At 40.1% G+C, this 25404-nt stretch overlaps 1 protein-coding gene across 8 annotated transcripts in view; it reads left to right on the forward strand.

Annotated features, from left to right (window-relative positions):
* Positions 1-25404, forward strand: part of LOC125465489 (myomegalin) — a 134206-nt gene that overhangs the window by 63363 nt on the left and 45439 nt on the right. For 7 of the 8 annotated variants that reach the window (XM_048559089.2, XM_048559090.2, XM_048559082.2 and 4 more), the window contains 13 exons: positions 193-333; positions 446-555; positions 1370-1509; positions 5316-5468; positions 6243-6358; positions 6503-6637; positions 6880-6972; positions 7817-8202; positions 8847-9309; positions 12056-12281; positions 16443-16559; positions 17140-17836; positions 23670-23902. In XM_048559089.2, coding sequence (XP_048415046.2) covers positions 193-333; positions 446-555; positions 1370-1509; positions 5316-5468; positions 6243-6358; positions 6503-6637; positions 6880-6972; positions 7817-8202; positions 8847-9309; positions 12056-12281; positions 16443-16559; positions 17140-17836; positions 23670-23902 — 3010 coding nt within the window. The remainder of the gene's footprint in view (positions 1-192; positions 334-445; positions 556-1369; positions 1510-5315; positions 5469-6242; positions 6359-6502; positions 6638-6879; positions 6973-7816; positions 8203-8846; positions 9310-12055; positions 12282-16442; positions 16560-17139; positions 17837-23669; positions 23903-25404) is intronic. The other variant, XM_048559087.2, reaches the window with a different exon arrangement.

A 25404-nucleotide genomic window follows, 5' to 3' on the forward strand; every position in this document is an offset into this window, starting at 1 on the left:
TATATTGTATGAAACAGACTTCAAATTCCAGATTCATTACTGAATTTAAATTCTACCAACTACTGTGATGGGATTTGAATATATATCTAGGCCACTTGATTACTAGTCCCATTTATGTTACGACAATGCCACCCTGCAGAGCAATTTTTAATGCTTTTTATCAAATTTCACTTAACTTCTCTGTTACCGTAGGATCTCCATTTGAGGCTTTCTACTTCTCTGGTACCGGGAACAGAAGATTCTACAGGTGAAGTAGCTGTACCGAAGGATGGTATCCAGAGACCTGGGCATGCTCCAAGAGAGAGAACTATTATTGGAGAAGATAGCCAGCAAGTTTGTAACAATTTACGCAACTATTTGATTTTTGGCTTTTGTAGCCATGTTTTACTTAAATGAATTTAACTTGTAGATTGAGATGATTGATTTTTGTTATATCATTTTACAGTCTACCCAAGCTTTAGAAGATCAGATGTCAGAGGAGCAGTTGCGTCGTGCACTAAGAACTGAACAGCAGCTCTACTCGAGACTTATCAAAGCAGTCAAAGAAACGGACAGGTAACGTAGAATCATACAATGCCAAAGAGGCCCCTTGGTTTATTGAGTCTGTACCACCAAAAGTGTACAGTTTCCCACACTAATCCTACTTTTCCCATATGAGGCCCATAGCCTTGAATGTCACAGCAGTTAGAAAATGATGACTGATTTTGTCTTTGTTAAGCACGTGGGAATTCTTATCTTAATAAATAAGACCTAAACAAGAAGGATGTTGAAGATCCTCATATTTTTGTCTAAGTACTTCACTGTCAAGAAAGTCATTATTTTAGTTTCACTTAAATGCTGCTTTGTTTGATTATATGTAGCACTTTTAATGAGACTCACTTAACGCATTTTTGTCTCAATTGGCTTTGTGAAAAGTTCTGTTCTGTTACATAGAAACTTGGGAAGTTGGAACATTCAGCCCTTCAAGCCTGCTGCCACTCGTTATGATCATGGCTGATCATCCAACTCCACACCCTGTTCCTGCTTTCCCCCCCATACCTGTTGATTCCTTTATCTCTAAGAACTATATTTAACTCCTTACTGAAAATATTCAATGTTTTGGGCCTCAACCGTATTCTGTTGCAGAAAATTTCAGAGGCTAACCCCTCCATTAACAGAACATTCTTTCTCAGATAAGGAGACTAGAACGACACACAATACTCAAGTCTTTTTTTAACCAAGAGCCTGTGCAATTGGCAGCATGACATTCCTGCTCCTGTACTCAGATCCTCTTGCTGTGAAGGCCAGCATGCTATTTGCATCGTGTTAAGTTCCTTGAGTTTTTTTCTTCCTTTCTCCTAATGTGCCCCTTTACCTTAACTGTATGCAGCCACAGCCGCATTCAAGCCTTGCAGATGGAGCTGACATCCATTCAGTTGCTAAGGCAACAGCTTGAGGAAAGCATTCAAATCAATCAAAATCTACAGAAGAACTTGGAACAACAAATCGATGAAGCAAAAAAGAAAGAAGGTGGGTTACAAATTATAACTTTATAGTGCATTAAACAGAAAGATTACAAACTGTCTGTTTAAAAGTATGGTGAAAGTTTATCAAAAGGTAACTTACAGTAATATATTACTTTTTGAATGAATGAAACATGCCATTTCGTTTTTGCAAGATTTTTCTGTTGCATTTGTAAAATCATGACAGCACAAGTCAACTGGACAATTGGCAATCTGTCTTTTATTGGACAGCACCACAGTAGTGTTCAAACCTTGTTAGTCTGCCAATGTGAACGTTCTAGCATGAGCCATAGATTAGGGTTCACAGACAGGAATACTGACTGATGTCTATTTTCCCCTTCATACCTGGCCCACAGACACTCTGGTCAGTTTAATGGTTCACAGCTGCTACTGAGAATAAAAGGAGCAAGAAAGATTTGCCTTTCAAGACCTCTGGATGTTCCAAAGCACTTTATATGAATGAGCTACCTTTCAAAATATGGATACTACTGTAGGAAGTGCATCCATTAATTTGCACACAGAAAATCTGCTTAGTAAAATTGGCTAAGTCAGTATGTACCAGAGGGGTCTGGTTGGAATGACTTAGTACTATTCTAGGTGATATCTTTTAACATTGGACAATTAATTAGAGGAGACGTGTCAGTGAAAATTATTGTAAAATTTCATTCAGTATTTTAATGAGTTTTGTTGGGCAAGCATATTAAGGATTGTGGCACCATGGGGGTAAATGGAGGTAAGATGTAGATCAGTTCTGATCTAATTGAATTTGTAGAACTGTCTCAAGATGCTGAAAAGCCTACTCTTGTTTCTGTGTGCGAAGTATGCACTCTGGATTCTTGTGACAAATTAAAGGCTGCCCTGAAAAGATTTGAATTGGCCTTTGTACAAAGTGCCAGTTTAATATATTTTCTTATTTCACATTATCAGGAAGTTTGTTTACATTTTAATTTCTGTACTAAGTTATGAACACCACCTTTACAGGTACATCCAGATTTTAAAATTGCTGAATTGACATCATCAATCGTAGTGCCCAGTACTGCCTTTTGTAGAGCGAATACTTAAATCATTTTTCTAAAATGGTTGTATGGCAACCCTGGGGATATCTAGATTGGAGTGTATCATTATAAACCGTGCAGCTGCCTTTTTGGTATCAATCTGCTGCCTTGAGTTAGTATACTAATGTTTGAGAAACCGGACAGCAGAAAGTCCAAATATAGCCTCCCAGTTTATCAAAAGTTGAAATGCACTTTTAGAAACTGCAATTTTTACTGCTTGTCCTCATCCTTTTAAATGCATTGGTTTGAGCTAGCATTGTGTTTTGTCATTTCCATAATTCTTGTGTACACTGAGATTCTTATTGCTTGGAAGCTTTTTTCCTCTAATCTTCCTAATTTTTGGTGTATCCCTAGGATTACCTCTCATGTTATCAATTTTAAATATATTGCTGAATCATCAATTATCAAAAGTTCAGGAGCAAAAGTAATTAAGCATTCACGTGAAAATGCTTGAACACAGGAGCTCAGCATGAAGTTGATTGGATGAAATTGTGTGGTCATGTTAATCTGTGAAACCATACTTTTAAAAACTGTTGCAAATGTCTAAACATTGCGTGCTTGATAAAGATAGCAATGCGCCATTGATTTTGTTGTAAAACTTCCTATGGTCAGTTCTTCTGCTTTCAGCAACAAAATGCAGTTCTGAAAGAGGAACTGAGTATGTATGTATTCGTGGTTAACCTAATAATAGATTTTGATTCATTCAGAGAAAACTGATGTTTAAAGTGATAGCTTTTTCTAATGTAATAAAACAGGTTTAAAAAAATACATATTGTATGGGTGAGGACATATTGTTGTGTGTAGCTGGGTGACAATTTGCAAAGGCACATAAGCAGATTGGAGAACTATGGATGGGTGTTCAGTGCGAGGCTGAGAAAGATGAATTAGAGTTTTTTTTTGATTCAGATAAAGAGCAAAGGGACTTGGGTATCATAAAGGAAATGTGCATTGCATGAATTAACTTATTGGCTAGTAAGATATTGGCCTTTGTTACAGGGAAATTTTAAGAAACAAGATGTTGACTTAATATTTCATCTGGGCAGGGCTTTGATCAGACTTCTATCTGAAGTGCTGCTTATGTTTCAGACACATAGCCTCAGGTCATACATATTGGCCTCCGGATGCAGTAGAATACCAATACCCCAGAATAGAATTGTATCAGACATTAAAGAGTTAGATAGGGGTTAGGATGTATAAACTTTGTATTCCTTTGAATTTTGAAGTATTTTAAACAAGGAGTTTTTAAAATTATGCTCTGTGGAATTGGCCTAGGATGTACTAAACAAGATGATGTACTTTTAAAGTTTGAGTTAATCAATTTAGGAATGAAATCAGGATGTTCTTTTACTTCCCAGTACACTGTGAAAGTCTCAAACTGTTTCCTTAAAAGGCTTTGGATTAGTGAGTTACCAATATTTTTAGGTTGCACAATTCCCAATTTAACGAGTTTTGAGAAGATTTGTAGCTCAGCTTGAGGTTCTGGATATAAGTTTGCTCGCTGGGCTGGAAGGTTCGTTTTCTGACGGTTCGTCATCATTCTAGGTAACATCATCAGTGAGCCTCCGGTGAAGCGCTGGTGTTATGTCCCACTTTCTATTTATCTGTTTAGGTTTCCTTGGGTTGGTGATGTCATTTCCTGTTCTTTTTCTCAGAGGATGGTAGATGGGCTCCAAATCAATGTGTTTGTTGATGGAGTTCCGGTTGGAATGCCATGCTTCTAGGAATTCTCATGTGTGTCTCTGTTTGGCTTGTCCTAGGATGGATGTGTTGTCCCAATCAAAGTGGTGTCCTTTCTCATCTGGATGTAAGGATACGAGTGATAGTGGATCATGTCTTTTTGTGGCTAGTTGATGTTCATGTATCCTGGTGGCTAGCTTTCTGCCTGTTTGTCCAATGTAGTGTTGTCACAGTTCTTGCAAGGTATTTTGTAAATGACATTCGTTTTGCTTGTTTGTATAGGGTCTTTTAAGTTCTATAGCTGCTGTTTTGGTGTGTTGGTGGGTTTGTGGGCTACCATGATGCCAAGAGGTCTGAGTAGTCTGGCAGTCATTTCTGAAATGCCTTTGATGTAGGGGAGTGTGGTTATGGTTTCTGGGCACGTTTTGTCTGTTTGTTTGGGTTTGTTGCAGATTCCCAATTTGTTACATACTTTTCTTCTCAACTTGTAGGAGAAGAACACCATAGCTGGAAAGGATTGTATAGAGCACAAAATTCTTCAGTGTGAACGGTGGCATTGTTAATTTTGGTTCTGATATCCAGGAATGCCCTGCTGATCTGTTGCCTCATTTCAAAACAATATCTAATTGTTCCTTTATAATTACAGATTTCTGCCTATACCGCTATTTCCATCTCACGTATTTAACATTCAGTGATTTTTTGTTTAAAAAAGAAATCCTAGTGCTTCTCAAAAATTTGAACCTCACCATTTTTAACCCGTGTCTCTTTCTCCTATTTTCTTAATTTAGTTTTGAGGTAATATTGATTCTGTCTTCTCATCGTATAGAAGCTCAAATGTTTCCACTCTTTCCATATAACTCAAACTGCGACACTTAACGATCAGTATGATGGGCCCTCTGCACTGCCTCTTGCACTTGCATGTATTCGCTGTGCCTTAATGTCCAAACTGGAGCTCAGTATTGAGGGTATGGTCTGCCAAGAGCACTGTACTGCTTTCTGCATTGTCAGTTTTTATAAATGGTAATTAGAAATAGTCATATCGCTTATATTTTGACGTATTGTTAAAACTTTATTTCTACAGACACTGTGTCCAAAGTGGACATGATTGACATTGGAGAGATTGAGGCTCTACGGCACCAATTGGAAGATACTCAGCGCTGGAATGTGTCTCTGCAGTCCCGACTTGGACAGATGCAGGCTAGAGCTGGCGGAGTGGGTGCAGCCAGTGATTCTGGTATACTTTTTGATTTTTCAGTCAAAATATCTATAATGTGCACTTGTCATCTGGAATAATACATGTTTTGAAATGGTTTATTCTGTAGTAAGTTTGCTAGTATTTTCATAGAGGCAAACAGTCATATAGCACAGAAACATGTTTGTTTCTCTTATCCATATAAAGATCAAAGTTAAATTATGGTTTGAAACAATTACAATTAATAAGGCAGCCGTAAAGATTATTTTCTCAAATATGAACTTGTATTTTTTGTGATTTCTCTGAAGTAATTGTGGGGCGTGAGTAAATACCATCTATTGGGAGGAGGAAGTAACAATCTTATGAGTCATTTGGATGACTGCCTCTATCTTGTAGAAAAGTGTCATGAATTTCAAATGACATGGTACAATTTAACTGCAAAGAAATATTGTTGTTTTATATGATTTTCCAGGAATGTATAATTTTTTGAGGAAAAAGCATGATACCTTTCAAACATTTAAACCAGTATTAATAAAAAGAAAAACCATAAATGTTAGAAATGCATGGCAGATTAATAATTAATTTTTAGCAGAGAAAAGACAGATGAATTGTGCTGGTGGTAGTTTTCGGCCAAATGCATGATTTAACTATATAACCTGAAATATGAACCTTTTTTCTTTTGAATCATTACTTAGCCGCCATGTAACTTCCATCGTTATGTTTGTTTTGCCAAAGACAATGTGTTACAGTTCTTGAACTGATACATGATAATATAAATGTTGCAAGCTTCCTTCATTGATCTTGAATGTCTGCTAGGTGACACTTTTACAAGCTATGGAGACCAGACCTCATACCTCAGCATCTGCCTGGGGCAGTTTGATGATTTGGACCAGGAAATAGTAAAACTCTCTTTGCCAGAGCTCAGACAAAAGGTAAAATGCTTTATTGAAGTCATGTTTTATCCATTCCCAACTTGTGTTTTTAATTAGAAGGGAATGTTTTATGTTTCATTATTATACATTACTGGTATGCTGCTCATTCTTAAAAAAAACACTTTTGCCTTTTACATTTATCAGGTGATTGAACTTCAGAAATCTCTAAAAGCATTGCAAACCAACAATCAGCAGCTGCAGGAGTCACAGTGCTCCAGTCTGGCCTTCAACAGACAAGATAAAGAAGATGATGTACCAACAATGACTGCTCAATCAAAGGTGAAGAAGTTGCTCTGAAGCAGTGATGAAACAAAATAATGTTCTGTAACTTATTTCTCTACTGTTTGAGACTTGAAAATTCTTTGTTACTTTTTGTTTCAGGTCTTCTATAATCCATTTTGCATTCAATACATGGTTTCATTTAAACTACTTCAGTTTTATATTTGCTGTAGTTTTCATAAGTCCAGTTTTTTTTCTTCAAACTTCATTCTTTTGTCTCATCCCGCTCATGTCTCATATAGCTACTTAATCAAAGGCTAGAAGAATCAATGAAAATGAACAGAGTCCTTCAGGAGCAGCTACACAGCCTCAACCAGATTAAGAAGCATGATTTGGTAGGTTATTTTTCAAAAAGAGTTTCTGTCTTTACTGCTTTTGCTGTTTATATGGTCTGCAGCCACTTGCCAATGCATTGACTCAAACAGACTTTGAAAAGCTGTTGGAACTTAGCATTTTGATTTTGTTTTGTTAAAGTTTATTATCTGAGCCTTTAATATTCTATCTCATTTAGGATTATTTCATTGTTAAGTCTTAAATGTAAGCTTAAAAATGATTAATTTATAAAAAATTTTTTTGCATTAATGAATTATCTGCAGAAGTGTGGGTCTGTCTGTCAGGCAATGTATGCTATGTTTATTTTTGAAAAAGCCAAGATATGGTATGTCAGAGCAATGCAGGAGGCTCTTTTGAACTTGCCCCAAATCACCTTTTTCATATAAAAACCAGAAAACTGTGGATGCTGTAAGTCAGGAACAAAAACAAAGTTGCTGGAAAAGCTCAGCAGGTCTGGCAGCATCTGTGGAGGAGAAGACAGAGTTAACGTTTCAGGTCCAGTGACCCTTCCTCAGAACCCTGTTTTGAGAAAGGGTCACCGGACCCGAAACGTTAACTCTGTTTTCTCCTCCACAGATGCTGCCAGACCTGCTAAGCTTTTCCAGCAACTTTGTTTTTGTTCCACCTTTTTCATGTATCCGTTTCCCTTCTCGCTGCCCTTCCCGCGCCGCCTCTCAACAAGGTATTGTAGCTAAAACTTGCAAAATTATTCCTATAACATTGATTACAAATATCAGTTAAGTCTCAGATTTCTCATTAAGATGTTCTAATAGTGTTAGACTTTCATTTAGGTCATCATGGTTTCCCTCATTGTCTGTATTTTTGTTTTATTTGGTTAAAACGTAGGCCTTGTCTAAAGATGACAAATGTATCCAGACTTCACCTGAAGTTAAAGCAGCATCGGAGACTGAACCAGTGCAGCAATGTGCTACCCATGTCCTGAGAAAAGCTACTGAGACAAATCAGGAACTGGATGCTTTAGAAATGCCTAATGACGCTGCTGCTGCTGATGATGATTCTTTAGAGCCTGCAAAGTTAATGAAGGAGCTGAATAAGGTTTATTGCGAATTGGAAGATAAATGTAAGCAGTTGGAAGAAATGGAGAAGCAGCTAGAGATAACGGAATGTCATTTGCATGAAGTGGAAGCAAAACAGCTCCAAATGGAAGAAGAAATTAGTGCAATGAGGTTATTAATGGAGGATAATGGCGTATCATCAGTATCTGATTTCAGGTAGGTGCTGTGCATATCTGTAGATATGCCCATTTACCCATATTAGTGAAGTGGTGATGCTCTGAAGACTTATGCCATTTAATGGACTCCAAAGCTGATAATTCTGTAGAGGTTATCTGTCTGCCTGTCTGTTTTCCTCTTCATCTCTGCTTGTTCCCTCTAGTTCTTGGTTGAACCTTTTTAATACATTTTGATTTATCTGTTACATTTGATATCTTATTTCCTCCACCGCTGCAAATTAAATTTGAAAGCTTTACTAGCACACAAAAAACTTGTTGTGGTATTAAAAAAGACAAAGAAATGTGTTATATTTGTGAATGAAAACATGGAGAGTGAAAGGAAGTGTTAAGGATTTGATTTCAGATGCTATTGACATTTTTTCAAAGCATCGCACACTTGGAATAATTGGTGTCTGTTAATCCTATATTGTAAATGAAGTATCTGAAATAATTTAAACAGCTTATTCGGAAATCTTTTCTAAACAAAGCCTGCATCAACTGCTTTATTACAGTAAGCATAATTTAATCATAAATGTATCTGATGGACATTACTCATGACATTTTATTTTATATATGAACGGATCATCTGTATATGGCACAGCCCATCCTTAAACTGATTAATTTGATAAACTTTCTATTTTCTAGGAATGAAATTGTGAAATTGAGAACGGAGATAACTGAATTACAAGCTCAACATAGAGAAGATCCAGTAATAAGTGAGAATGAAGACACAGAGGAAGGACTCAATGAGAGTGAAAGTGACCTAAGAAAGATAGTGTTGAGGTTAAAAATTAAACTGAAGAAAAACAAAGAAATAAACGACCTTCTTAAGCAGCAAATAGAACTTAACTGCTCTGGAGCCAATGAAAATAGTTTTAACCCTGAGTTGATTGTAAACATGGAAAAAGAAATCGAACACCTGAAAGCTGAATTGGAAATTGCAAATCAAAAGATAGCAAGCACGGAGAGAAGACTGAGAGAAACAAAAGCTAAAGAGCGGAAAGGTCTCCAAGGATCAAAGCTGCCGCGGTCAAAATCTTTGGAGTTAAGGAACAACAAGGCCAAAAACAAAGAGCAGATGTCCGATCAATCTGGTTTATCTGCAGCAGTGAGTTCTCCAGTCTTTCTGTTAATTTTATGTTTTAGAGTTACTTTGTTTAAAAAGTTCCAATTTCCAGACTTTCCCTTTTGAGGACAGTACCGTGTGCAAGCAACTGTAGACTTCAACATGGAAGTATGTTTACAGTCAGTTTTCTACTATCACTGGTATTTATTGATTCAATTGTCAAACATTCTCCAAAAAAAAAATTTTTTCTTGTCAAGTTTTCAAATATTAAAGTGTCCTTGATGCAATTTGTTCCACTTTACCAACTGTCAAAATTGAGTGAATGGTTTAATTTGGATTTTTACCTTGACCAGTTATATTCACCCAAAAATCTGTGGCACTGTTCATTTGAGTCAAGTTACCTGATGACACTTAGACATGATTACTGGCTACAAGCTATAATTCTGGTCTACATTTGATGCCCTTTTAATGTGAGCCTGAGTTGACAACTTATGTGAACTGCAGCTAAGAGACCGTCAGTAGGTTTTACAGTTATGATCATGCGGCAAACATCAGTGAGTGATTGGTCACACCAAGCTCTGCAGGTCTCATTTACGTATTTTGCTTCCAAAATGTGGGTCTGAATTGCTACTTTGGAATTTTGTAAAAGGAGTGGTGTTTGTCTGTTTCTGGAGCTGCCCATGGGGGTAGCAGTTACTTAAAGTTATAGTGGTTTATGGCACGAAGAAAGGCCATCCAATCATTGCAATTTTTTGTGGAGCAATTCAGTCAGTCCCACTTGCCCATTTGATCTCTGTTTTATGCAAATTTTAGTTCAAGTCCCAACGCAATTTCCTTTTAAAATTGTTGGCCATCTTGGCTTCCCCCACCGATGTCGGGAATAAGTTCAAGGTCATTAACAGTAAAATAAAGCATATATTTCCTCATGCATTACTTGCACCTCTTGTCCTCAACCTTATATCTGTGTCCCTAGACCCTTTACTGTCAGCCAATAACAACAACTGTCCCTTGTCCACCTTATGTAAATTTCTACACTTCTGTCAAATTTCCTCTCAGTATCCTTTGTTCCAAGCTGAACAGCCACAGTGTCTTCGACTTAATCATACAGCCAAAGTTCTCTATCTCTGCACCCTTTCTGGTAAATGTCCATGCCCTGGGCATGGAACAGGTTCCATTAACGGCACATGCTCTCTCTAAGCTAAAAGGCAAGTTAGAAGCATGCTTTCTGTATGAATGTTTATGTGGCAGAAGTGGTAGTAAAAGGAAAATATTCTGCCTGGAAGTCAGTGGTGAGTGGTGTTCCACAGGGCTCTGTACTTGGGCCTCTACTGTTTGTAATTTTTATTAATGACTTGGATGAGGGGATTGAAGGATGGGTCAGCAAGTTTGCAGACCACACCAAGGTTGGAGGTGTCGTTGACAGTATAGAGGGCTGTTGTAGGCTGCAGCGGGACATTGACGGGATGCAGAGATGGGCTGAGAGGTGGCAGATGGAGTTCAACCTGGATAAATGCGAGGTGATGCATTTTGGAAGGTCAAATTTGAAAGCTGAGTACAGGACTAAGGATAGGATTCTTGGCAGTGTGGAGGAACAGAGGGATCTTGGTGTGCAGATACATAGATCCCTTAAAATGGCCACCCAAGTGGACAGGGTTGTTAAGAAAGCATATGGTGTTTTGGCTTTCATTAACAGGGGGATTGAGTTTGAGTCGTGAGATCTTGTTGCAGCTCTATAAAACTTTGGTTAGACCGCACTTGGAATACTGTGTCCAGTTCTGGTCGCCCTATTATAGGAAAGATGTGGATGCTTTGGAGAGGGTTCAGAGGTGGTTTACCAGGATGCTGCCTGGACTGGAGGGCTTATCTTATGACGAGAGGTTGACTGAGCTCGGACTTTTTTCATTGGAGAAAAGGAGGAGGAGAGGGGACCTAATTGAGGTATACAAGATAATGAGAGGCATAGAGTTGATAGCCAGAGACTATTTCCCAGGGCAGAAAAGGCTAACACGAGGGGTCATAGTTTTAAGCTGGTTGGAGGAAAGTATAGAGGGGATGTCAGAGGCGGGTTCTTTACACAGAGAGTTGTGAGAGCGTGGAATGCGTTGCCAGCAGCAGTTGTGAAAGCAAGGTCATTGGGGACATTTAAGAGACTGCTGGACATGCATATGATCACAGAAATTTGAGGGTGCATACATGAGGATCAATGGTTGGCACAATATCGTGGGCTGAAGGGCCTGTTCTGTTCTGTGCTGTACTGTTATATGTTCTAAGGCAGCATTGGTCAGGAAAGGGGAGATCGCTCCATGGTGTGACCTTGGCTGCATTACCATCCAGGGAAGGAGTAACTTCAGGCCTTCCTTGAGAACTGATAGCTCTGTTTGGGTTCAGCTATCCACCCCCATCGTCCCAAACTCGCTTTGCTTTAGGAAATTGGAATCGTAAACTCCCAGTCAGTCCTTAACTGCTCTTTTAACAAGTCTTTTTTTTTAATTGGCCAAAATGGTTGCCCACATCAGTATTTCTGGGATCCATCTGCATCTGTTCCTAGCCTCAGTGGGGGCCAAAAGCCACAGACTCTACTGCTTGCTGCACAAAACATTAAACTTGATCATTATGTATGGCTGTCTTTTTTTAATGTATCTGAAACAATTTAGACCAGGTGAAGAAATATTGAAGAGTATTTTTTAATCCACCCACATGTAACCAAATACAAAATATACAATCAATTCTGAAATACTTTTGAAGGCTTCATGATTAATAAAAGTCCGAATACCTTTGTTTTATTCAGGCAAATAATAGGTCTCATCTTCCTGTCCCACTGAAACAACTGAGGTCAGTCAGCAACACGAGCACTGCATCCTCCAACCAAGATATTCCTTCTGATGATCAAGACAATGATCAGTTGAGGGCAGCATTGAAAGATAATAAGCAGCCACAGAGTAAGTTGTATGCAGCTGAGGCAACACTTGGCAGCCAGGAAGAGAACTCAAAGCTTCATTGTATTCCTTCGCATGGTAAGTAGCTCAGTATTACGTGTAAAAAAACAGTTGATCAAAACCATTATTCAGCATTTCTAAATGACGTAAATTTTGCAGAACAAACCTCTCCCACTCTTGGTTGTACAATAGTTCTGCTTATTGAATCAGAAAATAGTTCAAAAAATGCATGAAAGTGCAATATTTTCATCATTGTTACCGTTCTAGTTATTTTTAAACTGGATTTTGACCTCCCTTGATTTATGTGGTGAGCCTCTCTGGATATTAAACAGAATGATTCCCACAAAGTAGCCTTGAACGGCACTGTGTCAAGGTTATTAAATAGAGAAACAAGAGTGAAATAAGGCTTCTAGGAGGCCTACACAATTCTCCAGTTCTGAAGCATGGTACTTCCGTGCCACAAACAACAGCAGAGTACGGATACATCCAGGTAACAATATCATTGCTGAAAGCTCTGTAGATAACTTGATTTATAACGTCAGCCCTTTTTTGTTTTAAGTGTGAGATTTGTTTAAAATACGAGATAAAGTTTTGTCAATTTTTTTTTGTACTTCCTAAATTCAATACAAGAAATTCTCTGGTCAATATTGCTGATTATATGAGTGAAGTAAGAGTTGGCATTTGGAAAATCAGCTGTAAATCTGTTTTATTGGATACTCAGGAAGTTTTGAGGATCTCCTTGTAAGAATAAAACATACAATGCGGAAGAGGCCATCAGCCCATTGAGTATGCACTGATTAAATAAAACTGCTGTAAGTCTACATTAGACCCACTTTGCACCCCTTGGCCCATTACTCTTGAATGTTCTAACATTTCAAGTGCTCATCCAAGTATTTTTTAAAGATTTGAGAGTTTTCCCACCTCAATTGATAGGCAGTGCATTCTGGATTTGCACTACGCTCTGCATGAAAAAAGGTTTTCTCAAATTCCCTTTAAACATCCTGCATTTCGCCATTGCAAACTGGGCTCCCTTGTTACTGACCCTGCGACAAAGAAGAACAGCTGGTTTCTATCCACCCTATGCCCCTCATAATCATACACCCAGTTAGGTCTCCTCTCACTCATCCCTACTCTTAAAGGAAACAACCTGAGCTTATCCAGCCTCTCTCCAAATCTATATAAACTGCTCCGTCCGAGGCAACAGCTCAGGTGAATTTCTTCTGCATCCCCTCCAGTGCAATCACATCCTTCTTATAATGTGATGTTCAGAAATGCAGCTGTGCGCTAACCAAAGCCCTCTACAGGACTGATAAAAGCAAATGCTTCCTGTGTCTTCTTAACTACCCCATTAGCCTGTCCTGCCAAGCGCCTCAAGATCCCTGTTTTTCTGAACTTCCTAGTCTCCTGTCATTCATTTGAGTACCTCCTTGTCGTGTTACTACTTCCAGACCGCATCGCCTCACACTACACTTGCACCTGGCACTAATCTGCCCTTCTGACCAATCCATCTGTCTCCTCGACTGTAGCCTAAGGCCTTCTTCCTCACTGTCAACCTTGCAATCAGTCTTTGTTATCTCCTAGTTTACTTATCATCATCCCCCACATTTTCTTCTATATTGTATAAGGAACTCAGCATTGATCCCTGTAAAACACCAATCTCCATTCACACAAATCACCTTCTATCACCATCTTCTGTCTCCTACCAGTAAGCCAGTTTTGGATCCAACTTGTCATTTTACCCTGAATCTCATGAGATTTTTACCTCCCTTATCAATCCCACTTGTGAGACTTTGTCAAAGGCTTTTCTGAAATCCATATAAACTACTCGAACTGCATCACCCCTGTCTGCACACCTGGTCACCTTCTCAAAGTATTTTGATCAGATTTGTTAGGCTTGACCTCTTTCTGAAAAAACCAACTATCCGTGATCAAACCTTACCTCTCCAAGTGGATACTAATTCTTTCCTTCAGAATTTTCTCCAATAATTGCTCTGCCACTGATTTGGGTGGTCTGTAATTCCATGGTTTATCTCCCATCCTTATTGAAAAGTGGAACCAAATTAGCTGTTCTTCAGTCCTCTGGCACCTCCCCTGTATAATTAAATAGGAATTAACAAAGTGGGTCAGAACCCACATAATTTCCTCCCTCGTCTCCTACACCATCCTGGGATACAACTCATCTGGACCTGAAGATTTGTCCACTTTTTTAAGCCTGCCAAAACCTCCAGTATCTCCTCACTCCCGATGTCTGTCAAACTGCTCACAAACCTCTCAGTCCCTTGTCCTTAATTCTGTACCATCGTCTTCCTTGTCCAAAATGAAGACAGTGCAAAGTAGTCGTACTTGCATTACACCCTACCAGTGTCCTCCAGCTCAACACACAGATTGCACCCTCAATCCCTAATGGGCCAACTGTTCCTTTGGTCATTCTCTTCTCCATGATATACGATATCTTGAGATTCTCCCTAATCTTATTTGTGCTCCTTTTTTTGTTTTCCTAATTGCTTTCTTAAGCTTCCTCCTGTCCTTTCTATACTCCCCTAGGGCCTCTATTGATTTTCTCCCTTTGTGCCTGTTAAAAGCCTTCTTTTCCTTCTTATCCAGTCCTGAATATTCCAAGACATCCAGAGTTCCCCGGGCTTGTTGCTCCTATATTTCACTCTAAAGAGAACATTTTGGGCTTGTATTCTTGCCAGTTCCATTTTGAGCACCCCACTGTTCTGCTGTAGATTTACCCAGAAATAAGTGTTCCCAGCTTCCTGAAATCTGCCCTCCCACAATCCAAAACCCTTTCTTTTTTTATTTTGCAAACTATCTTTTTCCTTTTCCGTAATGAACTTAAAATCTACGGTGTCATGTTCATTATCATTAGAATGCTGTCTCACTGCCGCTTTGAATACGTGTCCAGCTTTGTTCCTCAGAATTGGTCCATCAAGGGACAATGCAGTGCAGGACCCTTCAATATGTTAATTCATAAAAGCTCTCCTAAATACATTTCAAGAAATCTTCCCCTTCTAAACACTTTTACACGATGACTGACTATCCCAATTGATGTTGGCGAAGTTGAAATCCCCCAATATAATTCCCTATTATTGTCTTCTGCATCTAAACGAATTGTCTGTGTAGCTGCATTTCTATTGCTTGCTGTTTGTTTGGGGATCTGGAATGCACATCCAGTTGTGTGTCTGCCGCCTTCTTCTTAAGCTGTACCCACCGCATTCTAGCCAAAGAAGTGGGCAATTGATTCTCATTTAAGGATCTCATTCTGCTGCTGTAATTAATCAACAATGGGTGTGGCAGTCACCGCACAGGAAGTCCAACAAGCTAACTATAGGGTGGCTTCTGGGATCCTTTGTTCAAAGTGCTTAAATAAGTGACTTGGTTCCTGGAAGGGACATTACCCATACCCCTGCCATCACTCAATTTAGGCATGGGTCCCTCTGCAATCTTCTATTGCTTTCCTTGGCTTTAACTGTTGTTACCATTCCTTGCAAAGGCCATCCTCTGCATCTAATTAGCTGGCAGTTCTTGGGGCTAGCATTTTTTGCTGTTGCGGTTCCTTTCCCCAAGGGAAGGCCCATTGCTGGCCAGTTAGTGCTGGAGAGGCACATTGCCAATGGAGGTAGTGTGCTTCTTGCCAACTCCCCAATTTATTGTCAAGACCTCCTGTTACCTGTAATAAATACAATTCAAACTTCCATGATTGTCAGCAGAGGTATAAAAAGATTCTCATGCTTTTGACTGACAAAGGTAGTTTGAATTTAAATGGGACCTGCTCTTAAGAATATCTGAAGGATTATCATTAAATTTGTGCTTTTTGTTATTTGTTACATAATTTGGCTGCTAGTTGCTGGGTGTATAATTTTGGAAATGCGTTTTCTACTATATTTACAGTAGTCTCGAAGATGAAAGGGGAATTCGAGGCAGGTTGGATTGCATTGTATTGGACTGCTTTTATCTCCCCCTTCCACAAAGCACTATCACAGACAAAGATATCAACCTTAGAATAAAATAAATCCTTCTTATTTCCTCCAGACACACTGAGCAGTGAAAACACTTGGGTGGTGAGACTTGAAACGTGTTAGCATGAAAGATTAGTATGTGTATGTTTGTTGCTTCAAGTTTTCCTTTTTGTTTTTAAGGCTTGCTTCTGGAATTTTGAGCTTGCAATTGATTCTCACAGTTTTGCTTCAGCCTTCTGTGTTACAAACTTCGCTCTTGTCCTTATTTTTTCTGTAGTTGAATCATCTTTGAAACAAGATGATAAAGAGGTCCAAGTGGATGTTCAGGACCTTGGTTATGAAACCTGTGGAAAAAGTGAAAATGATGCGGACAGGGATGAGAGCAGTAGCCCAGGTAGATGGCGTGAGCATAGAAACCCTAACTAATGCTCAGGAAGCATGAGGGAAAGGACTACCTTTTATTTCTGTAGAACACATCATTTAACTTTATTTTGTCATTTCATGCTGAAATGTGCTCATTGATTGTTTTCAGCTCAGTAGTTTAAGTCCCAAATTTGAAAAATACTGGTATGCAACTGACTACGTGCCACCCAAGTAGCTGAGCTCGGTTATTAATACTTGAACTGACTCAGTGCGACTTTTGGGTGAACTAAAGCAATATATTTTCAGCCACACCTTAGTTACATTATCATGCAACAAATGCTCTGATCTGAAAGTAATAAATTGGCACAGCAACCTTCTGTCTTCAACTTCTGCATGTTTATTCTGTTGCCCTTCAGCAGCTTTTTGTCATTTTATCTTCCTTTACTTCAAATTATTGGGATTAATGATGGCTTTTTGCATGGAGAAGAGATGGATAGCACTTCTCTTAATTCATATCATTCAAGATACACAAGTAAGACTAAACAGCTGGAATTAATAATAGTTGTATTTTTAATATTTGTACTTTTAACATTTGTATTTTAATCCCACAGACACAATCAGTCATTTACCAAGCCATCACTATGGTGACTCAACTGATCCCTCCCTACTTAAATTAAATCGTCGTTTCTTTTCCATGGAAAATCTTGACACAAATTCATCAACTTCGTACCCAAGTTCACCAAGTTTAATTTCACCCAAAATTAGTTTGAAGAACCTTGATGTGTTTGATGACTATGGACAGACAGATGATGTGAATGAACTCAAACTTCAAATTGGTGAGCTAAAGGAACAAATTGAGAAGTATCAGAAAGTCATTCGTCATTTGCAGACTTTTATGCGCAAAAATTCCCTATCCAGTGATCAATTGACTGTCTCTGACCATAGCCACCAAGCTACGACACAAGGTTCATATGAAGGACACTCTTTGGATTCTATTCAAAAAGATGATGATAGTAACCATAGTCATAGAAGACATTCTGTACAGTCCTCAGACCTATCTGTTGAAACCACCCAGAAGATTTCAAATTGTGCATCAAGATCACCAAGTATGGATTTTGGAAGCCAGAGTAACAGAGGTGACTGGTTGGTATCAAACTATTGCCAGGATGGACAGCAGGTGCAAAAGTTAAAAAAACAGATGGAACAACTGGAAGATCAGTTGCAGAAAGAGAAGTCGAAGAATGAGGAGCTTCAGGATCAGCTGCATCATCTTCAAACTAAATTGACAGCACATTCACCATCTCAAAAGTAAATTGTTTTAATACATTGCAAACAACATTAGTTCCGTACGGATTTAGATTTCATAGTACGAAATTTCAGACGTGCAGCAGTAAATTTAATTTCTCTATGGCAAGTTGTTAATGAATTCATTTAAGTGTGCTAATTTCTGACGGGCAGTAGAATCAAATGACCATGAAAGCTGTCATTGTTTTATACACTGCCATCCTTGCGTACTCTGTTCTTTGTACATGCCTGCATTCTCACGATCCATGGTTGATTCTTACTACCCTTTGAAATAACCTAGCAATCACTTAGTTATAGAACTAATGTATTTTGAAAGAAGCATGATGTTTCTTTTCTAAGTAGCGAAGGGTAAGCGATAAATGGGATCTTGCCAGGGGTACCCAGTTCGAAAAACAAATATAAATTGCATGCTCATATATCTTGTTAATATCGGTAAAATAGATTTACTTGGAAATGTTGGCAAGAAGATTTGAGGTTCATCTGAGATAATGGGAACTGCAGATGCTGGAGAATCCAAGATCACAAAGTGTGGGGCTGGATGAACGCAGCAGGCCAAGCAGCATCTTAGGAGCACAAAAGCTGACGTTTCGGGCCTAGACCCTTCATCAGAAAAGGGGGATGGGGAGAGGATTCTGAAATAAATAGGGAAAAAGGGGGAGGCGGACTGAAGATGGATAGAGGAGAAGATAGGTGGAGAGGAGAGTATGGGTGGGGAGGTAGGGAGGGGATGTCAGTCCGGGGAGGACGGACAGGTCAAGGGGGCGGGATGAGGTTAGTAGGTAGGAAATGGAGGTGCAGCTTGAGGTGGGAGGAGGGGATAGGTGAGAGGAAGAACAGGTTAGGCAGGCGGGGACAAGCTGGGCTGGTTTTGGGATGCAGTAGGGGGAGGGGAGATTTTGAAGCTGGTGAAATCCACATTGATACCATTGGGCTGCAGGGTTCCCAAGCTAAATATGATTTGCTATTCCTGCAACCTACGGGTGGCAAAATTATGGCACTGCAGGAGGCCCAGGAGAGACATGTCATCTAAGGAATGGGGAGGGTGTGTTGAAATGGTTCGTGACTGGGAGGTGCAGTTGTTTACTGCAAACAGAGTGTAAGTGTTCTGCAAAACGGTCCTCAAGCCTCCACTTGGTTTCCCCAATGTAGAGGAAGCCACACCGTGTACAGCGGATGCAGTATACCACATTGGCGGATGCGCAGGTGAACATCTGCTTCATGTGGAAAGTCATCTTGGAGCCTGGGATTGGGGTGAGGGAGGTGATGTGGGGGCAGGTGTAGCACTTCCTGCAGTTGCAGGGAAAAGTGCTGGGTGTGGGGTTGGAGGGAAGTCTGGAGCGGACAAGGGTATCACGGAGAGAGTGGTCTGTCTGAAAGGCAGACAAGAGTGGGGTTGGAAAAATGTCTTTAGCGGTGGAGTCGGATTGTAGATGGCGGAAGTGTTGGAGGAGGACGCGTTGTATCCAGAGGTTGGTGGGGTGGTATGAGAGGACAAGGGGGATTCTCTTTTTTGGTGGTTATTGCGAGGGCGGGGTGTGAGGGATGAGGCGTGGGAAATGCGGAAGACATAGTCAAGGGTGTTCTCGACCACTGCCGGGCAGGGGGGCTGGGGGGAGCTGGAATTGTTGCGGCCCTTGAACGAGGACATCTGGGATGTGTGGAGTGTAATGCCTCATCCTGGGACCGGATGCGGTGGAGGTGAAGGAATTGCGAATAGAGGATGGAATTTTTGCAGGAAGGTGGGTGGGACGAGGTGTATTGCCAGGGAGCTGTGGGAGTCGGTGGGCTTGAAATGAACATTGGTTTGTAGGTGGAGGCAGAAAGGTCCAGGAAGGTGAGGGATGTGTTGGAGATGGTCCAGGTGAACTTAAGGTTGGGGTGGAAGGTGTTGGCGAAATGGATGAACTGTTCGAGCTCCTCAGTCATCAAGGTAACGGAGGAAGAGGTGGGGTTTAGGGCCAGTGTAGGTGCAGAAGAGGGACTGTTACTCTCCCCATCCCCCTTTTTCTGATGAAGGGTCTAGGCCTGAAACGTCAGCTTTTGTGCTCCTAAGATGCTACTTGAGGTTCATTTGTGTCTTTTTGTGTACGACAGTTTAAAACTTTATTTCCTAGTGCAGGCAAATACAGTAAATCAAAACAAACTAAATAAAACCATTTAATGAACTATACATCTTATCTGTTTGCGAGTTTTGAGAAGATTTGTAGCTCAAGTTGAGGTTCTGGATGTGAGTTTGCTCACTGAGCTGGAAGGTTAGTTTTCAGACGTTTTGTCACCATTCTAGGTAACATCATCAGTGAGCTTCCGACAAAGCGCTGGTGTTATGTCCCGCTTTCTATTTATCTGTTTAGGTTTCCTTGGGTTGGTGATGTCATTTCCTGTTCTTTTTCTCAGGGGATGGTAGACTGATTTGGAGCCAATGTGTTTGTTGATGGAGTTCCGGTTGGAATGCCATGCTTCTAGGAATTCTCGTGCATGTCTCTGTTTGGCTTGTCCTAGGATGGATGTGTTGTCCCAATCAAAGTGGTGTCCTTCCTTATCTGTATGTAAGGATACGAGTGATAGTGGGTCATGTCGTTTTGTGGCTAGTTGATGTTCATGTATCCTGGCGGCTAGCTTTCTGCCAGTTTGTCCAATGTAGTGTTTGTCACAGTTCTTGCAAGGTATTTTGTAGATGACGTTCGTTTTATTTATTGTCTGTATAGGGTCTTTTAAGTTCATTAGCTGCTGTTTTAGTGTGTTGGTGGGTTTGTGGGCTACCCTGGTGCCAAGGGGTCCGAGTAGTCTGGCAGTCATTTCGGAAATGTCTTTGATGTAGGGGAGAGTGGTTATGGTTTCTAAGCCCGTTTTGTCTGTTTGTTTGGGTTTGTTGCTGTACATCAAAGACATTTCCGAAATGACTGCCAGACTACTCGGACCCCTTGGCATCAGGGTAGCCCACAAACCCACCAACACACTAAAACAGCAGCTAATGAACTTAAAAGACCCTATACAGACAATAAATAAAACGAACGTCATCTACAAAATACCTTGCAAGAACTGTGACAAACACTACATTGGACAAACTGGCAGAAAGCTAGCCGCCAGGATACATGAACATCAGCTAGCCACAAAACGACATGACCCACTATCACTCGTATCCTTACATACAGATAAGGAAGGACACCACTTTGATTGGGACAACACATCCATCCTAGGACAAGCCAAACAGAGACATGCACGAGAATTCCTAGAAGCATGGCATTCCAACCGGAACTCCATCAACAAACACATTGGCTCCAAATCAGTCTACCATCCCCTGAGAAAAAGAACAGGAAATGACATCACCAACCCAAGGAAACCTAACCAGATAAATAGAAAGCGGGACATAACACCAGCGCTTTGTCGGAGGCTCACTGATGATGTTACCTAGAATGGTGATGAAACATCTGAAAACTAACCTTCCAGCTCAGTGAGCAAACTCACATCCAGAATCTTATCTGTTTCTCAACCATGTGTGTGCAAAGTTAGAAGAACATTGAGCAATTAACATGGGATTAAAATGCTGAGGTTGGTGGGCTCGCCGAGCTGGTTTCTTGTTTTGCAGACGTTTCATTACCCTGCTGGGTAGCATCATCAGTGCAGCCTATATTGAAGCGTCAGTGTGTTTTCCCGCCCGGTTTTTAAACTCTGGAGTCCAGTGAAATGGATTTCCTCACTTCTGGTTTTCCTCCATAGTGGAGTGTATATGGGGTTGAGTTCAATCCGTTTATTAATAGCATACTTCGTGGACTACCAGGCTTCTAGGAATTTTCGTGCCTGTCTGCCTAGCTTGTCCCAGGATTTTGGTGTTGTCCCAGTTGAAATGGTGGCTCTCCTTGTCCATGTGGATTGAGATGAGGGAGTATTGGTCGTGTCTTTTTGTAGCCAGTTGATGTTCATGTACCTTTTTGTTGTTAGTTTCCTTCCTGTTTGTCCAATGTAGTGTTTCTCAGTCTCTGCAGGGGAATCCTGTAGATGACATTGGTCCTGTCCATGGGGGGGGAGTGGGTCTTTAGTTTGGGTGAGCAGTTGTCGTAGGGTTGAAATAGACTTGTGTGCCACTTTGCCCAGCGGTCCTGGGAGTATTGTGGTGAGCTCTGTGTTCCTCATGTAAGGTAGTGTAATAAGTGTGTCAGGGCCGATAGTATCTTCCTGATGTTGTTTGTGTAGGCATCTTCTGACCCAGTTTTTTGGATATCCATTATCCTTGCAAACCTGGAAGAGGTATTCTTCTTCCTCTTGGCATAGTTCCATGTTGCTGCAGTGTGTTGTTGCCCATTTGAATAGTGTTCGCACACGGCTTCGTTTTTGTGTGTGCTGGGATGGTTGAAGTTCAGTACCTGGTCTGTGTGTGTGGCTTTTCTCTATTTTCGTTTGCAGTTCCTCATTTGTCTCGTGCTCTACCATGACTTCAAGGACACGACCGATACTCCCTCATCCTCATTCCATGTGGACAAGGAGAACCACCATTTCAACTGGGAAAACATCAAAATCCTGGGACAAGCTAGGCAGAGACAGGCACAAGAATTCCTAGAAGCCTGGTACTCCACGAAGCATGCTATTAATAAACACATTGAATTCGACCCCATATACACTCCACTACAAAGGAAAAACTGGAAGTGAGGCAATCCAGCTCAATGGACTCCAGAGTTTAAAAACCAAGCAGGATAACACACCAAAACTTCATTGGCAGCTGCACTGATGATGTTACCCAGCACAGTAATGAAACGTATGCGAAACAAGAAACCAACTTGGCGAACCAGCCAACCTCAACACCCACAACCCAAGCTACAAATATACTCCAAAACCTTAATGGGCTTAAAATACAGGGCCTAGTATTTTCCAAGGTACAAATTTCAACCAGTGGGTTTGGAAATTATAGCCACGGAAACAGTGTGGGTTCCAGTATCTATTAACTTCAGGGCATCGTGTTTTTTTTGTTTTTTTGCAGGTTTACTGTCAGTCTGAATTTACTGAAGACTGAGGTCGTAAGTGAAAGTATCAGGGATAGGATGGGATGAGATGTTCAGACCTATCATAGGGTTGTTGGGTTGCAGGATTAGCTTGTTAAGCTTGGAGGAAACATTCCTGCTCCTCTTGGATTATAATCAATATTGTAAAATCCAGTTTCCTTAGCATTCCATCCTTCTTGCCTCCTTTTCCCATGTTTCTCGGAAATCTAGCCAACGTGAGTTTAAAATATAGAAATCCTTCTGAAACAATGACACGTGGCCTCTTTTTCTTTACAAGTTCCAACAGCTCAACAATTTCTTGACAGCACATCGGATATCTGTCTGACTTCCATTCAAGCCAAAACCTTACTGGTTTGAGGCAGGTTTTAGTTGAATTTGACAATTCTAAGACATTTCCTACCAAGTCCACTTGTTATTGGGAATTAAAATTGCATCCTTAGGCTTAACATTAAGAGTGGCCTTTGAAATTAAAAGGATGAACAGACTTCATCTTCAAAACAGAACACTGTTTAGCATTGCAGCAGAAATAGAAACCAAAACATTCACTGGTCAGGCAGCATCGTATATCATATATTCCAGTTGTCAAATTTTGTTTCCAATCTCCAGCATTTCTGCAGTGTTTAAATTTTGTTCAATGGAGATAGAGCTTAGCATGTTGTAGACACATCTCTAGTGAAGTCAATATCCTAACCTACCAGGAAATATTCTTTTGAGGACCGCTCATTTCTCAGAATTATACAATTTATGCATGGTTAAATTAAATTCTATTAGAAATCAGTGCTCCTAAACATGCAGTCAGAATCTAAAGAGCTAAATTACTCATTTTGCTCTCTTTTATTTAGGTATGATTCACTGGTGCAGTCACAGGCAAGGGAACTTTCCAATCTCCGACAGCAAATTAAAGAAAGCTTTAATATTTGCACTTTGCACCACCAAACTGTTGTGGATCTTACCAAGGGCTTTGAGGAGCTGCTGCAAGCCAGTGACGTTGATTATTATGTTGGAGAAGCGTTTCGTGACCTGTTAAACCAGAGTTTACGTCTGGTGGAAACACTAGAGAACATGTTTGATTGTGGTAGGTGAACACGAAAAGTTGCTTGGTTTGATTTCCTAGTTTGAAAGGAACATTTATTTGACTGTATATTCATCTCCCTACCTACTTAACATTTGAATATTGCCCATGGTTTTGTCCACCATCGGGGCTTCCTAATCTCTAACTTTGTGTCATGCTTCTCTGGCAATAGTTTCCATTCTGTTTTTTTTTGTTACCTGTTATAATGTAGGTGCAGACTCCCACCACTAGATAACTATGTGAACTATGACAATGGGAAGAATTTGATAACACCTCCCAATTGGTGTTCACCTGCTCATGCCAGTGTGCTAATGAGTTGCATAACCAGGAAAGTTGGAGGGTTTTACACCCAAGTTGTGGGCGTGGGGGTGTGAAGGGATCAAATTTGGGAAGATGTGCTAAATTAAAGTGTAGAACCAAGGCAAAAGGAAACAGTATTAATATGGGAAATAGTAAATAGATCCTGACATGAGGGATAGAGTGTAAACCAACAGATAAGACTAGAGGTCACAAAAATACTAAAAGAATTAAACTTAAGGCTCTATATGCAGCTTCCAGAACGTAACAGATGAAGTGAAGGCACAAGTAAAAATTTAAGTAGTATGATCTGATAGCTATTATAGTGACATGGCTGCTATACTACGCCTGGTATTGTGTAGTGCAGTAACACTGTTTAATGACCCGTTTTTTAAGGTGCCGTAGACAGCAGAAATCCTAATATGAATGTATTTTACATACAGTTTGAATCAAAGAAAAATGGGTCCAGAACAAGTATGTCAAACTTTAAGGTTAATTCTAATGGTATGAAAGCAGGGTGAGCTGCACTGAACTGACAAATAAGTGATACTTCTATCGAGGTACAGTTATTTCGATATTTCAGAATGCATTGGTTAGATACAATTCAGGGAGAAAGAAAAATTTTCAAAGAGGATCCACCATTTATGGAAATTGGTATCAAAGTTAAAGAAAAACCTTATTATACAAAGATGAATGGGTGGCGATCAGAAGATTGGAAAGGATATGAGACAGCTAGTTCATGACTCATGAAAGGTTAGTATGCTGATGCAGCAAGTAATGTGCAAAGGTAAAAGAATGCGCAAATCTATTATGAGGGGATTTGAAAACAAAAATATTGAAGCTATGCTTCAGTTGTATAGGACATTGGTGAGACCGCATCTGGAGTACTGTGTACAATATTTATTTTCTTATTTAATGAAGGATGTAATGGAGTTCAGAGCCGTTTACTAACGGTTTACAAGATAATATTTAGAGTGGGTGGGTTGTCTAATGAGGAATGGTTATTTGGGCTGTGTTCGTATCCACTGGAGTTTTAAAGGGTAAGACGAACTTGATTGAAACATACACAGTACTTGGGTCTTGATGGGGTGAATGTGGAAAGGATGTTTTTGCTTGTGAGAGACTGAAAAACTGTGGGCCGTTTTTTATAACAAAGGGGTCAGTTTATAGTATAGGGCCTGAAGTTTCAATTCAGAATTGTGCTTTTG

This window comes from Stegostoma tigrinum, chromosome 29 (assembly GCF_030684315.1).
Source record: "Stegostoma tigrinum isolate sSteTig4 chromosome 29, sSteTig4.hap1, whole genome shotgun sequence".
Taxonomy (NCBI): domain Eukaryota; kingdom Metazoa; phylum Chordata; class Chondrichthyes; order Orectolobiformes; family Stegostomatidae; genus Stegostoma; species Stegostoma tigrinum.